General features: G+C 34.3%; 1 protein-coding gene across 1 annotated transcript in view; it reads right to left on the bottom strand.

Moving 5' to 3' along the window:
* The window catches only part of LOC106870829 (dihydrolipoyl dehydrogenase, mitochondrial), a 28,732-nt gene extending 17,907 nt beyond the window's left edge, over positions 1–10,825 (bottom strand). Inside the window, exons 1-3 of the mRNA XM_014917053.2 lie at positions 10,420–10,825; positions 2,796–2,874; positions 468–547 (exon numbers count right to left, since the gene is read on the bottom strand). Of these exons, the coding sequence (XP_014772539.1) occupies positions 468–547; positions 2,796–2,874; positions 10,420–10,455 (195 nt within the window). The 5' untranslated portion in view covers positions 10,456–10,825. The remainder of the gene's footprint in view (positions 1–467; positions 548–2,795; positions 2,875–10,419) is intronic.
* Positions 10,826–10,927: the final 102 nt, after the last annotated feature.

Raw genomic sequence — 10,927 nt, 5'->3', positions numbered from 1 at the left:
ATATTTGGAGCCTGGTGTAGCCATCCGGTTGCACCAGTCCTCAGTCAAATCGTCCAACCCATGCTAGCATGGAAAGCGGACGTTAAACGATGATGATGATGATGATGACGATATATATATATATATACACACACACACACACACACACAACATACATACAACAGGCTCCTTTCAGTTTCTGTCTACCAAATGCACTCACAAGGCTTTGGTTGGCTTGAGGCTATAGGGCTATAGTAGAAGATACTTGCCCATGGTGCTATGCAGTAGGACTGAACCCAAGACCATGTGGTTGGGAAGTTAGCTTCTTACCACACAGCCACACCTGTGCCTATATATATATATATATATATATATATATATATATATAACAAATAAAAATTTTTTTTAATGAATATCAAAGCTAAAAATTAAATCTGTCAATTCACACACTGAAATTATATGAATAACTGATTACAGAAAGTTTATACCTTCAAACCAAGTTGGGCAGCTTTAATGGAAGCTACATAACCACCAGGGCCAGAGCCGATAACCACTAGGTCATTTTCAGCTGAAATAAAATAAAATAAATGCATTAAACATTGAGCAGCCTTATCCCTACAAACTGGAAATATAGAGTAACTTCAAGTACTTCATTAAAATGTTCAGCCCAATAACCAACCAGACTTATATTTCCCCAGCACACAAAGTGTCCAGCTGATGCTTTAACTCCCCTCAAAAATCAAGAAATAGTATAAATGACATTCTAACCCCTCTCAATTTCTTATTTAGCTGCAAATAAAACCAAAGGAAAACACAAAAATAAACTAATCTTTCAAATAAAAAACTGAAGAGAAAAGCTAATTGATACTAATTATGAGCATTTTAAATCCAGACACAAACTAATCTTAATATCTGGTGCAGTAAGGTAGAGTCTATTCTTTTCTATCATTTTAGTTCACCAGACAGATTTAACATGCTACCTAATTTAACACCACAACTTAGTTCTTGAGCGACTTTAGAAGAATTTTCTACATTGCAAGCATTCAAGCCAGAACTGCCATTCACTCTTTCCTGCAGACATTGACCTATAAAGGTTCATGTTGGGTATCATCTGCATCAGTTTTACCAATTTTGGAAGGTCTGTAAGAAGCCATGGAAACTACACCTCCTCCTATTAAACGATTTCTTCACCACCAGTACTATTGTTTTAATGTTCATTTTTCCATACTTGCATGGGTCAGACAGAATTTACTAAGGCAGATTTTTCTATGGCTGGATGCCCTTACAGTAACTAAACCTCACCTGTTTCCAAGCAAGTTAATATGTCTCTATGGCCAGACATTCTCACAGAAGACTGGAAATGAGGAACACCATTTGAGTGATGGTGACACTCATTTATAACCATCATACAATGTCAAGACAAGTGCACACACACAGAGGACAAACTTCTTTCAGTTTAAGTCTACCAAATCCACTCACAAGGCCTTGATTGGCTTGAGACTTATAAAAAGGAAATCCAGGATTGAGAATATCAGCCTTATTGGTGGAGTAGAGGTGGATCTAGAGTATTGCAGAGAGGGCACTAACAATGGAACTTAATTTGAGCAAGATCTTACACACATCTATGTGTGTAAGATGAAGTTTACCTGGCAAGATGAAGTTTACCTGGTCTTTCATAGTATTAAGCAGGTGAGAAATAACAACTTCTCAGGATGGCAATGTCAGGATATCATAAGTTATTTTCATGAATGAAAGCCTTTGAATTCAATATTGTAAACTATGTTGCTTTAGGTAATTATTTACATTTAGGTATACTTATCAGTTGTGATATAAAAACAAGACCCATAATGAGTAGTAAGTTGCAAACCATGAATCCTGCAGTTGCTAGGCCAGTAAACTAAGGATTTAGCTATCATTGCTGAAACTGTAGCAAATATGTTGGTTTAGTGTAGTGTGTGTTTGAACTGGATCTCAGTAATGGCTTCAAATTTCAATAAAGCTGTCACTATTTTGATGGTGGGGTTGATAAATTTAGTACAGCTAACCTTGTTTATCATGGGGGTTTGGTTAAAAAATAAAAATAAAAAATAAACAGTGATAAGTGAATCATCTCCATGCACTTTGTAAATGGAACAACTAGTTGGTTCACTGATACCAAACTCATGGTCCACAGCAGTGAAGCTTCCACTGTCACACTTTCTTAACCATCTCTACTTTCTCTTGTAGAAAATACACACATTTGCTTTGTCTGTTAGAGTTAGGTGCTTTTGTATTTTCTCTGTTCACTGATTGAGGCATACTAGTATGTAAATCTGTACATAAAATACAGTCTTGCAGCACAATTATGTAATCACAAGTGATAGTCAGTGCATTTTGGGTGGTAGCTGAAGGGCATTTCTGCAGTACAGGTAGAATGTTTGACAGATCATCAATCCATATTATCACAGATCAATCTTTGATAAGTGTAACATGGTTCACAATTGAGCATATTGTGTTATTCTAGGTCAGTGATGAATGAATCAGTGATAAATGAAGCTACATATACTAATAATATATTGGTAGCCAAATGTACCATGACCTTTCCACTCAATAAAAAGAGATCTGTGTTAAAAGGAATTAATATTTGTAAGCTGATGAAACTGACACAGCAAAGAATCAGACAAATGTTGATTCTTTTTACAGGAGTAATTATTTAAGTTACCTCATATAATATGTTACCAAGAGAAACTACATACAACACTTAATGATGGTCTCTACAAGTCAAGTATCACACACCTTTTCTTTCAAACGGTAACCGTTGTAAGTTAAATACAAACCTCCAGCAGAGTATTTTCTGCAGATAACTTGCTGAATAAGTGCCTGGTATTTTCCAACCTGGACAGTAGGGCTTCCATTCTGTAAAGACAGAAATTTTAAATATCATATTTGCCATTCAAATTACAACACTTATAAAATGGTCACATTATTCATTTACTTTTCCAATAATTTTCTTTATCTTAACAATTTGAGAATCTTGTTACTTCTCAATTTTTCAACCACAAAAATGTTACTTCTAATAAAACATGATCGATTAGATACAGTTATATATGTCAATGAACAAGGAAAAGAATTAGATGAAGAGAGAAAGCTCCTAGAAGTCTTCCCAGATGTAGGAGACACACACACACACACACACACACACAATGGAGGCCCTCAGAATGAAAGTCTGTATATAATGCCAAGTTCAGTGTTTAGAAAGAGAAATAGATAGGTAGTAAGAAACAGAAGGGCAAGTACAATAGTTCTGGAGGTAGAAGAGAAAATGGTGGCAACAGTAATAATGATTATGTTGCTGTTTTCTAATGTAGTGATGGATTTTATAACCAATGATAAACTAAGTGGCATCTATTGCTATCTGGATGATATTATGTGCAGAAGAAACATTACAAAAGATAAGAAGAATCTACAGTAGTTTCATACAATAAAAATTAAGACATAGTGAAATGAATTCTCCCAATACACCATTTTTATTCAGATTTGAATAACCAACGATCTAAAGATAGCTGTTAGGAGTAGTTCTTGATCATTTTAGAGTAAGCTGACCAGATATTTGTTTGCTGTTGTTTGAGTCCTGGTTGTCACAGTCAGATCTGAAAATTGGTTTTTAAGATTCAAGCCCTGAAATTCATGACCGCAGTTCCTGGTAAACAGCATGGTCCCACAGCAATATTCTGAGAGAAAACTCAGGAGCTGATATTTAAATAGTCATTTTTTCGTGTTCTTATCTCAGGCATATTTTTGGGATTGATCAGTGACAGATGATCTCTCAGTTCCCAGCTCAGCACCAATAAAGCTGGTGTTTTTCCAGTTATTGAGTGTGGAGTTGACAGAGTACTGTAGAAATTTGGTCACACCACCAGGCATTACCTTTCTCACAGCTTTACACTTTTTCATAATTTCTTTGAAAGTTCTGATCAATCTTACAGCAGCATCATAAGATGGAGGGTGAAAGGGAGCATTTGTAAAATAACCAATGCTTCTAAATTTGTACCAGTTTTCAAATACGCTAGATTTGAATTGGGCTAAGTTATCACTTGACAAGCTTCCAAGTCGTGCAATTTCTTGACATAATTTCATAAGTAAGTTCTGTCCATTTACATAACTGTAGGCCTTTTCCTATACCTATCAACTACCACTAGAAATTGCATTTACTGTACTTTGCCAAATTTAAATAGATTTGTTCCTAATTTTCAGTAGGTGTAGGCCAGTTTTATAATCTGGTTAGCAGGTTTGGTCTTGCTCTTGTATAACCATCACCAACCAGCTTTAGTATTTTCTTTCAATGTCTTTATTGCTTTTAGGTCACAACGTATACATTCTAGTTAGTTTTCATTCTCAATATTTAAAAGCTTCATACAAAAACTGTAATATTTTATTTTCAATTTTGGTTGGTAGCATAATATCCCAGAGAAAAACACCCAGCAGAGTTTTGATATTGTGGGAAGGTTTCAAATATTCTTGAGCTTGAACCTGTCAAGTCAACAATTTTTTTTACATATTGACAATCTGTCTCTTTTGACACAAGAAATTCCTCCAATTTTCTTTTGGTTGCTTGTTGAAACAACAACTTTTCTTTTTCATTGCTTGTTCAAAATTGTTCTTTTCAAAGCACTGGCATGTGAACTTTGTTTTGTCAAATTTTATTAATCTCAAAATTGTTATCCATTAAAATCAATGCCCATCATTGTAGTCATAGCATTGTCATTTCAGACAGCCTTTTTCCAGACTGAATATGTTTTGTAATTGTCCACAATCAATGTATAGTGTAAATTTCTTTCAAAATAAATACTGATAAAATTTTTTTAGCAGCAAATACCTAAAGCTTCCTTGTTTATTTATGAAATTTGTTACTTCAGCAAATTCAACTTCTCAATTCATTTAATGAACTGAAAAATCAATGAAAAGTTTTCCAAATTTTTCCCATAACCCCCTGTCCCTGAAATATTTCTAATTCTTTGAGTTTTTAAATTTGGGAAATTTTATCAGGATTCTTTCTTTGTTAGCTTGAATTCCAGCGCTAGTTATTCTGTGGCCAAAATAATTCCAATTTGTGAAAATTGGCATTTTCCCAAATATAGTCCTTAATTTCAATAAAATTGCAGACTAATATAAATAAGCTACAGTCTTATTCAAACCACTTGTTAACATATTACTGGTTATCTGAAATATGGTTGGGGATGATGACAGACCAAATGATAATCTTTCATATTGGAATAACTTTTGGAGTGTCAACTAACAATAACTGAAAATTGTTTTTAATCCAATTCCAAATGTAAATATTTACAACCAATCAACTTTTTGGACAGTTCTTCATCAGAAATGTTGTATAACTAAATGTGGATTTGCAATAATCTTGTAGTCATTACAAATTCTTATTTCACCATTTTTTGGAGGGAGGACTACTACAATGGATGTTGCCCTTAATGAATAAGCAACTTTATCTAAAATGTCCTCAGTCCAGTTCAGAATTTGTAGTTTCAAACCTACTGTAAGATTCTTAATGCAAAGTGTAGAATTTCTGTTTGGATGCTTCTTTCAGGTGTAAATGAATCTTCAATTTTGTATAAAGGCCTAAACCAAGTTTAGGCCTTTATACAAAATACTGAAGAGCATTTGTCTAAATTGACTATCAATTTCATCTAATATTTCATTTTTGTATTCATATTTAATTGTACTCTTTTGCTTTAACACTAATGGAGTTATGTCCATTTCAAAACTTCTGATCCACTCTTTTCCCATCAATGAAGTACCTCCTTTTATGGTAATCAATTTAAATTTGTGTTTTCTTCTTCATATGTAACTGGGATTTCACAAACACATTTCAATAGGTGTGGCTGTGCAGTGGAAAAGTTTGATTCCCAATCATATATTCTAGGTCTAGTCCCACTGCATATCACCTTTTTCTAGTTTCTGTTTTCTTCAAAATTGTTTATAGCACAATTTTCATACAAGTAGCAATAATCAATCTGTCTCTGATCATATAATCAATATTCTGAAGCTAGAGCCAACCAATTTCTGTCACAACTCTGCCACAGTATCAGCAATAAGTAACTTTAAAAATCGTATTCCAACATCACAGGACTCTCTTCAAAATGTGTAATTAGCTTTTCCATTACTTCAAAAAATTTACATTTTGAGTAATATTTTGGTATTATTAAAACATTGGTAAACCTTTTATGAGTTCTATTGATAAAATATTTCAGACTTATTCTATAATGGTAATTTTATTTAGATCAAAGCAAATTTCCATCCTAATCACAAAATCTTTCCTATAATCCTATCTGTGGCAAAATGCTAGAAAGTTGCCTTTCTTAGTAAGACATACAGAATCTATTTGTTCAGATGTTTCCTCTATAATTGTAATATTCTGATTTCCAAATGGTTAAAAAAAAAAAAAAACAAATAAAAACTTTACACAGTCAAAAATTGGGCCTTATGTCCACCACTCTGATTGGTTGGTATTGACGTATTTTTCTCTCTTGTTCTGTCTCGCGCCAGGGTGCAACCCAACCAATCGCCGCCTTCAAATAAGGTCGAGTTCGACAGTTTTCTGAACCCCTGTTTGAGCCGATTATTTCTCATAAATAGCTAGCTTGTCTGTGCGAAAGTAGGTCTCAGCTTTAGACCTTCTGAGGTCTAGCCGCTAACCACAGAGCACTAGCCAGTTCCAGCGACAACATGGCTCCACTGGAGATCCAACACTTTGTACAACACCTTACTGCAAACTCCATCTTCATCGCCACTTCCAGCTTCTTAGCATCTACACCGATGTCTCTACGACACACCACCAACAGCGCCCACACAGGTTCACTCAATACTGTTTGTGAAATATCTTCACCAAGGTTAACAGCCAGAATTCAACCTGTGAGAACTTCTGTACCAAGTAACCGGCCACAGCATCGAAACCTCAACTTCTTATACGACATGTCTTACTTCGACTCTGCCTTCACGCCACAACCTCTTGATACAGCACTTCAACCATTAGATACGAACTGGTATTTCTCATCCTTGTGTCTGGACTTCCTTCTAACGTCCTTATATAGACTGTTTTCTATGCTCTGTATCTCTTGCATTCACATACACATTTGTATACATACACACACACACACACACAGACATTCTAGTTGGCGGCGAGCTGGCAGAACCGTTAGCACACCGGGCGAAATGCTTAGCGGTATTTCGTCTGCCCACTACGTTCTGAGTTCAAATTCCGCCGAGGTCGACTTTGCCTTTCATCCTTTCGCGGTCGATTAAATAAGTACCAGTTACGCACTGGGGTCGATATAATCGATTTAATCCGTTTGTCTGTCCTTGTTTGTCCCCTCTGTGTGTGGCCCCTTGTGGGTAGTAAAGAAATAATACACACAGACATTCTAGTTGACAACCAATAGAACCTTACTTTTATACATTTTTACCGGTTGAGTCTCTCTCTTTTTCTTGTTGGCGCTTAACTCATTTTAACCTCATTTCATTTTTTGTTTTTATATTTGTGCCGACCGTGCGATGCGCTAAAGGAGCCATTCCTTCGTCACGGTCGTTACACTCTAATGTCAGTTCTGCAATGACTGTCAGGAACATGAAATGTGATAATTGTTTCTGAAATAGTCAAAAGGCCAGAAATTCGAAGGATGGGGATCAGTTGATCAAAATAAATCTTAAGTGGCACTTTATTTTATCGACCCATGCTAGCATGGAAGGCGGACGTTAAATAATGATGATGATGATCTTGGAAGGGGGGAAAGGTAAAGTTGACCTCAATGGGATTTAAAGTCAGTTTGTAGTGTTGGACCCACAAGACATTTTTTATCCGATGCTCTTAAGGATTCTGCCAATCCACCATCATAAGATGTAATATAATAACGAGAATAAAAGAACGAGCATCAGTAATTATGTGGCACTACTGTAGAGCCATTAATTAAAAAAACAAGCTAACCTTCAAGAAAACAGCGAAGAGGGATCTAATACGATAAAAATGAGGCAGTATGTAAATGGACTCTTTCAATGCATACTTTAAGCAAAAACACAGTACTCTGAGGGTTCAATGCAGAGAATTAGTGGTTCCCTAATTAGTATTAGAACTGTTAGATGCAAGAGTTACATACTCAATCATACTTAGCGGTCCTAAGAGAATCAAGGGGACTTAATCGCGGTTTAAACAATTTTAGAAATTGGACAAAATAGTTTAGTAATATTTTCTATTTGAGCTTTATGTAAAAATTAAAAAAAAAAGCTTACTTACTAGCTAGGCAAGAATATATAGCATGTAAACAACCATTTTACCAAGTTACATTGATGAATATCTGTGACATGATTTACACAAAAATATGCTTTTGATCAATTCATGCAAGCATATTTCGAATTGATATCCTTTTAATTGAACATTTATTAATCCATAAATTGTGTTTATAAAGACTTTTTCTTCTATTCTTTCCAAGATAATAAGAATATTTCATTTACATAAAGTCTAACTGAAGACAAACTTAAATTTTCTAGTAGTTTTGAGAGACAAAAAAACCTCAATTACCTCCCCCTGATTCTTTTAAGGAGACTTCGAATGAATGGGTATCAGACTTGTAATGGGTCCAGAAACAAACTTAATCAACAAATCATGTTTTTCCACGGCAACGAAGTTATTGACAGTAGGGACAGAGAGCAACAAAACATTACGGTTCCAATTAAATCTAAGAATTGCAACACATGTATTAGAAAAAGAGTAAAAAGGCAAATGCTAGTAGAAGCTAAAATTTACACAACGTAATGTGATTTCGTCAGCAAGTGTATACATTTTAGTAAAAAAAAAAAAAAAAAAGATAATAAATAGAGATTTCTGTGTATTTTTAGCAGCCGGTTATTTCTTTTAAGATAAAAAAAAGCATACATGAATACAATCGTCATAGAAAAATGAGGATAAGTAGGCTTTCGATGTCGTATAAATATAAACCTTAAATTTTTTTTTTTTCCTTTTTTGTCAGTGAGACTGATTTTCGTTTGCTTATTTGAAGTACATTAGCCGTTCTGATTAGTAATTGCGTTCTGCAAACGCAGCTGAAAAACAAAAATTCACGTCTAAAATTTTTACTGCGTGGAATTGCTCCTCATATCAACATATGACATTGTGACTACGTTAGAAATTTAATCTCATATGGAATCAGTAGAATTTTGTTTGTATGACATAAATACTAACATGTTTTGATGATAACTATGACAATACAAAAATGTTAGGGGACAACCCCCCCAAAATCAAACAGTTGTTTTAAAACACGTTAATGTAGTTGCATAACTAGCAACATCAGGAAAAACATGTGTTAGACTTTCACATTTTTCCCCTTCTAAAATCTGAAACACCAGCTTAGATAGAGCAAGAAATCCTCCTCTCAATTATGGAAGTATCATGAGTAATAAAGAAGTATTGAGATGGAAAATCTAACAAATGTCTTCAATGACAAGTATTTGAAAGAGAAGGGGGAGAGGGACAAAATCCAAGAGAAAGAGACAGGCGTGAGAAAAGCATAGGAAAGATAGAAAGGCATTGCAGAGATACATGCTAGATAAAAAATTTAAAAAAGAAACATGGACCAGAAAATAGCTAGAAACAGTAAGTATATACACTCACACAAAACAAAACATAAGAGACATTAAATGACTATTAGAAATTAAAGGGCAGCACACAAGGTCATTCATAAGTAAAAACTAGAATGGTAGCTTATAACAGTGACAGCATTTGTTCTCTTGTCATAAATACAGAATTTTAAAATAAGGTTTAATGTCAACTTAAATTATAAAAGAATAAAGTCGCGACGATTTCATTCAGATTTATTTATATAGAGCAGGATATGTAGATCGGTAGGGTATGTGTTATCACAATTTTGCCGAGTCTTTAGTGAATTTGTGCAGACGCACACATATACACTACACATATAATATATATATATATATATATATATTATATAAGCGATTTTACCGAAAGAATGCATATATATATATATATATATGACAGATAAATTGGTAGCAGAATGGCTCGGTTTTTCATGTGTTACGATGTTATTATTTGGTCCCTAGTCAGACCTGATCGATCAGAACTAGTTTGAATATTATTAAAAAGAAAGTAACAGAAAAGACCACAGAAAATGACAATGGTTTGTCTCGGCTTGAATACACATAGATTATGTAATTATTTAATAGCGTAGCGAATCTACGAAATTATTACAAGACGCGTTAGATGACTTCAAAGTAAATGAACAGTCAACAAGGTGCGAGAAATTCGAGTGAACCAGATATTTGTTTGAAGTTTCTCTCAAATAATATAAATATCTATGGATGGTGAGAGGGTAAAAAATAACATAAAGAATAATTTAAAATGCATACAATAAATCTTTATAGTAAAAAAAAATCACATTTTACCTGAATACTTCGGGAAAGACTGCGTACAGAAATCATTGTATGAAGGTCAAGTTCTTACGACAGCCGCCTGTGCGGAGCAACGCTTGTTATCGGTTAGTTACGGCTGCCAAAGCCTAAACCTCACTACTATATCTTAACTCTTTACATGCACATAGTTACGTAAACCACGTTTTGTTTCCTGGTTTTTTATTTTATCTAAATTGCATTTCTTTCAAGTGAAAATGTATTTTTATGAAAATTTAGTTTTTAACGCTGTAAACTTATCACATATTTAAAAAAAAAAGGAGTATAAAAATATGGCTGAAGGAAAATACTTCAGATGGGCGGCTGTGGGGGTGTTTTACATACTAAATATGCACATGGTTAGGTCTCACATGTGATGTAGTGAGATGATAAACTTCAGTCAGCTGCGATTATCTTAACCATCGCTAGAGGAAACCTCCCTAAAATCTAAAATAAAAGCAAGGGAGGTAACTCCAATAAACCCAAATGCATATTGGAGTGGATC

The sequence above is a fragment of the Octopus bimaculoides genome, chromosome 1, assembly GCF_001194135.2.
Source record: "Octopus bimaculoides isolate UCB-OBI-ISO-001 chromosome 1, ASM119413v2, whole genome shotgun sequence".
Taxonomy (NCBI): Eukaryota; Metazoa; Mollusca; class Cephalopoda; order Octopoda; family Octopodidae; genus Octopus; species Octopus bimaculoides.
This window is presented reverse-complemented; position numbering and strand designations above follow the sequence as displayed.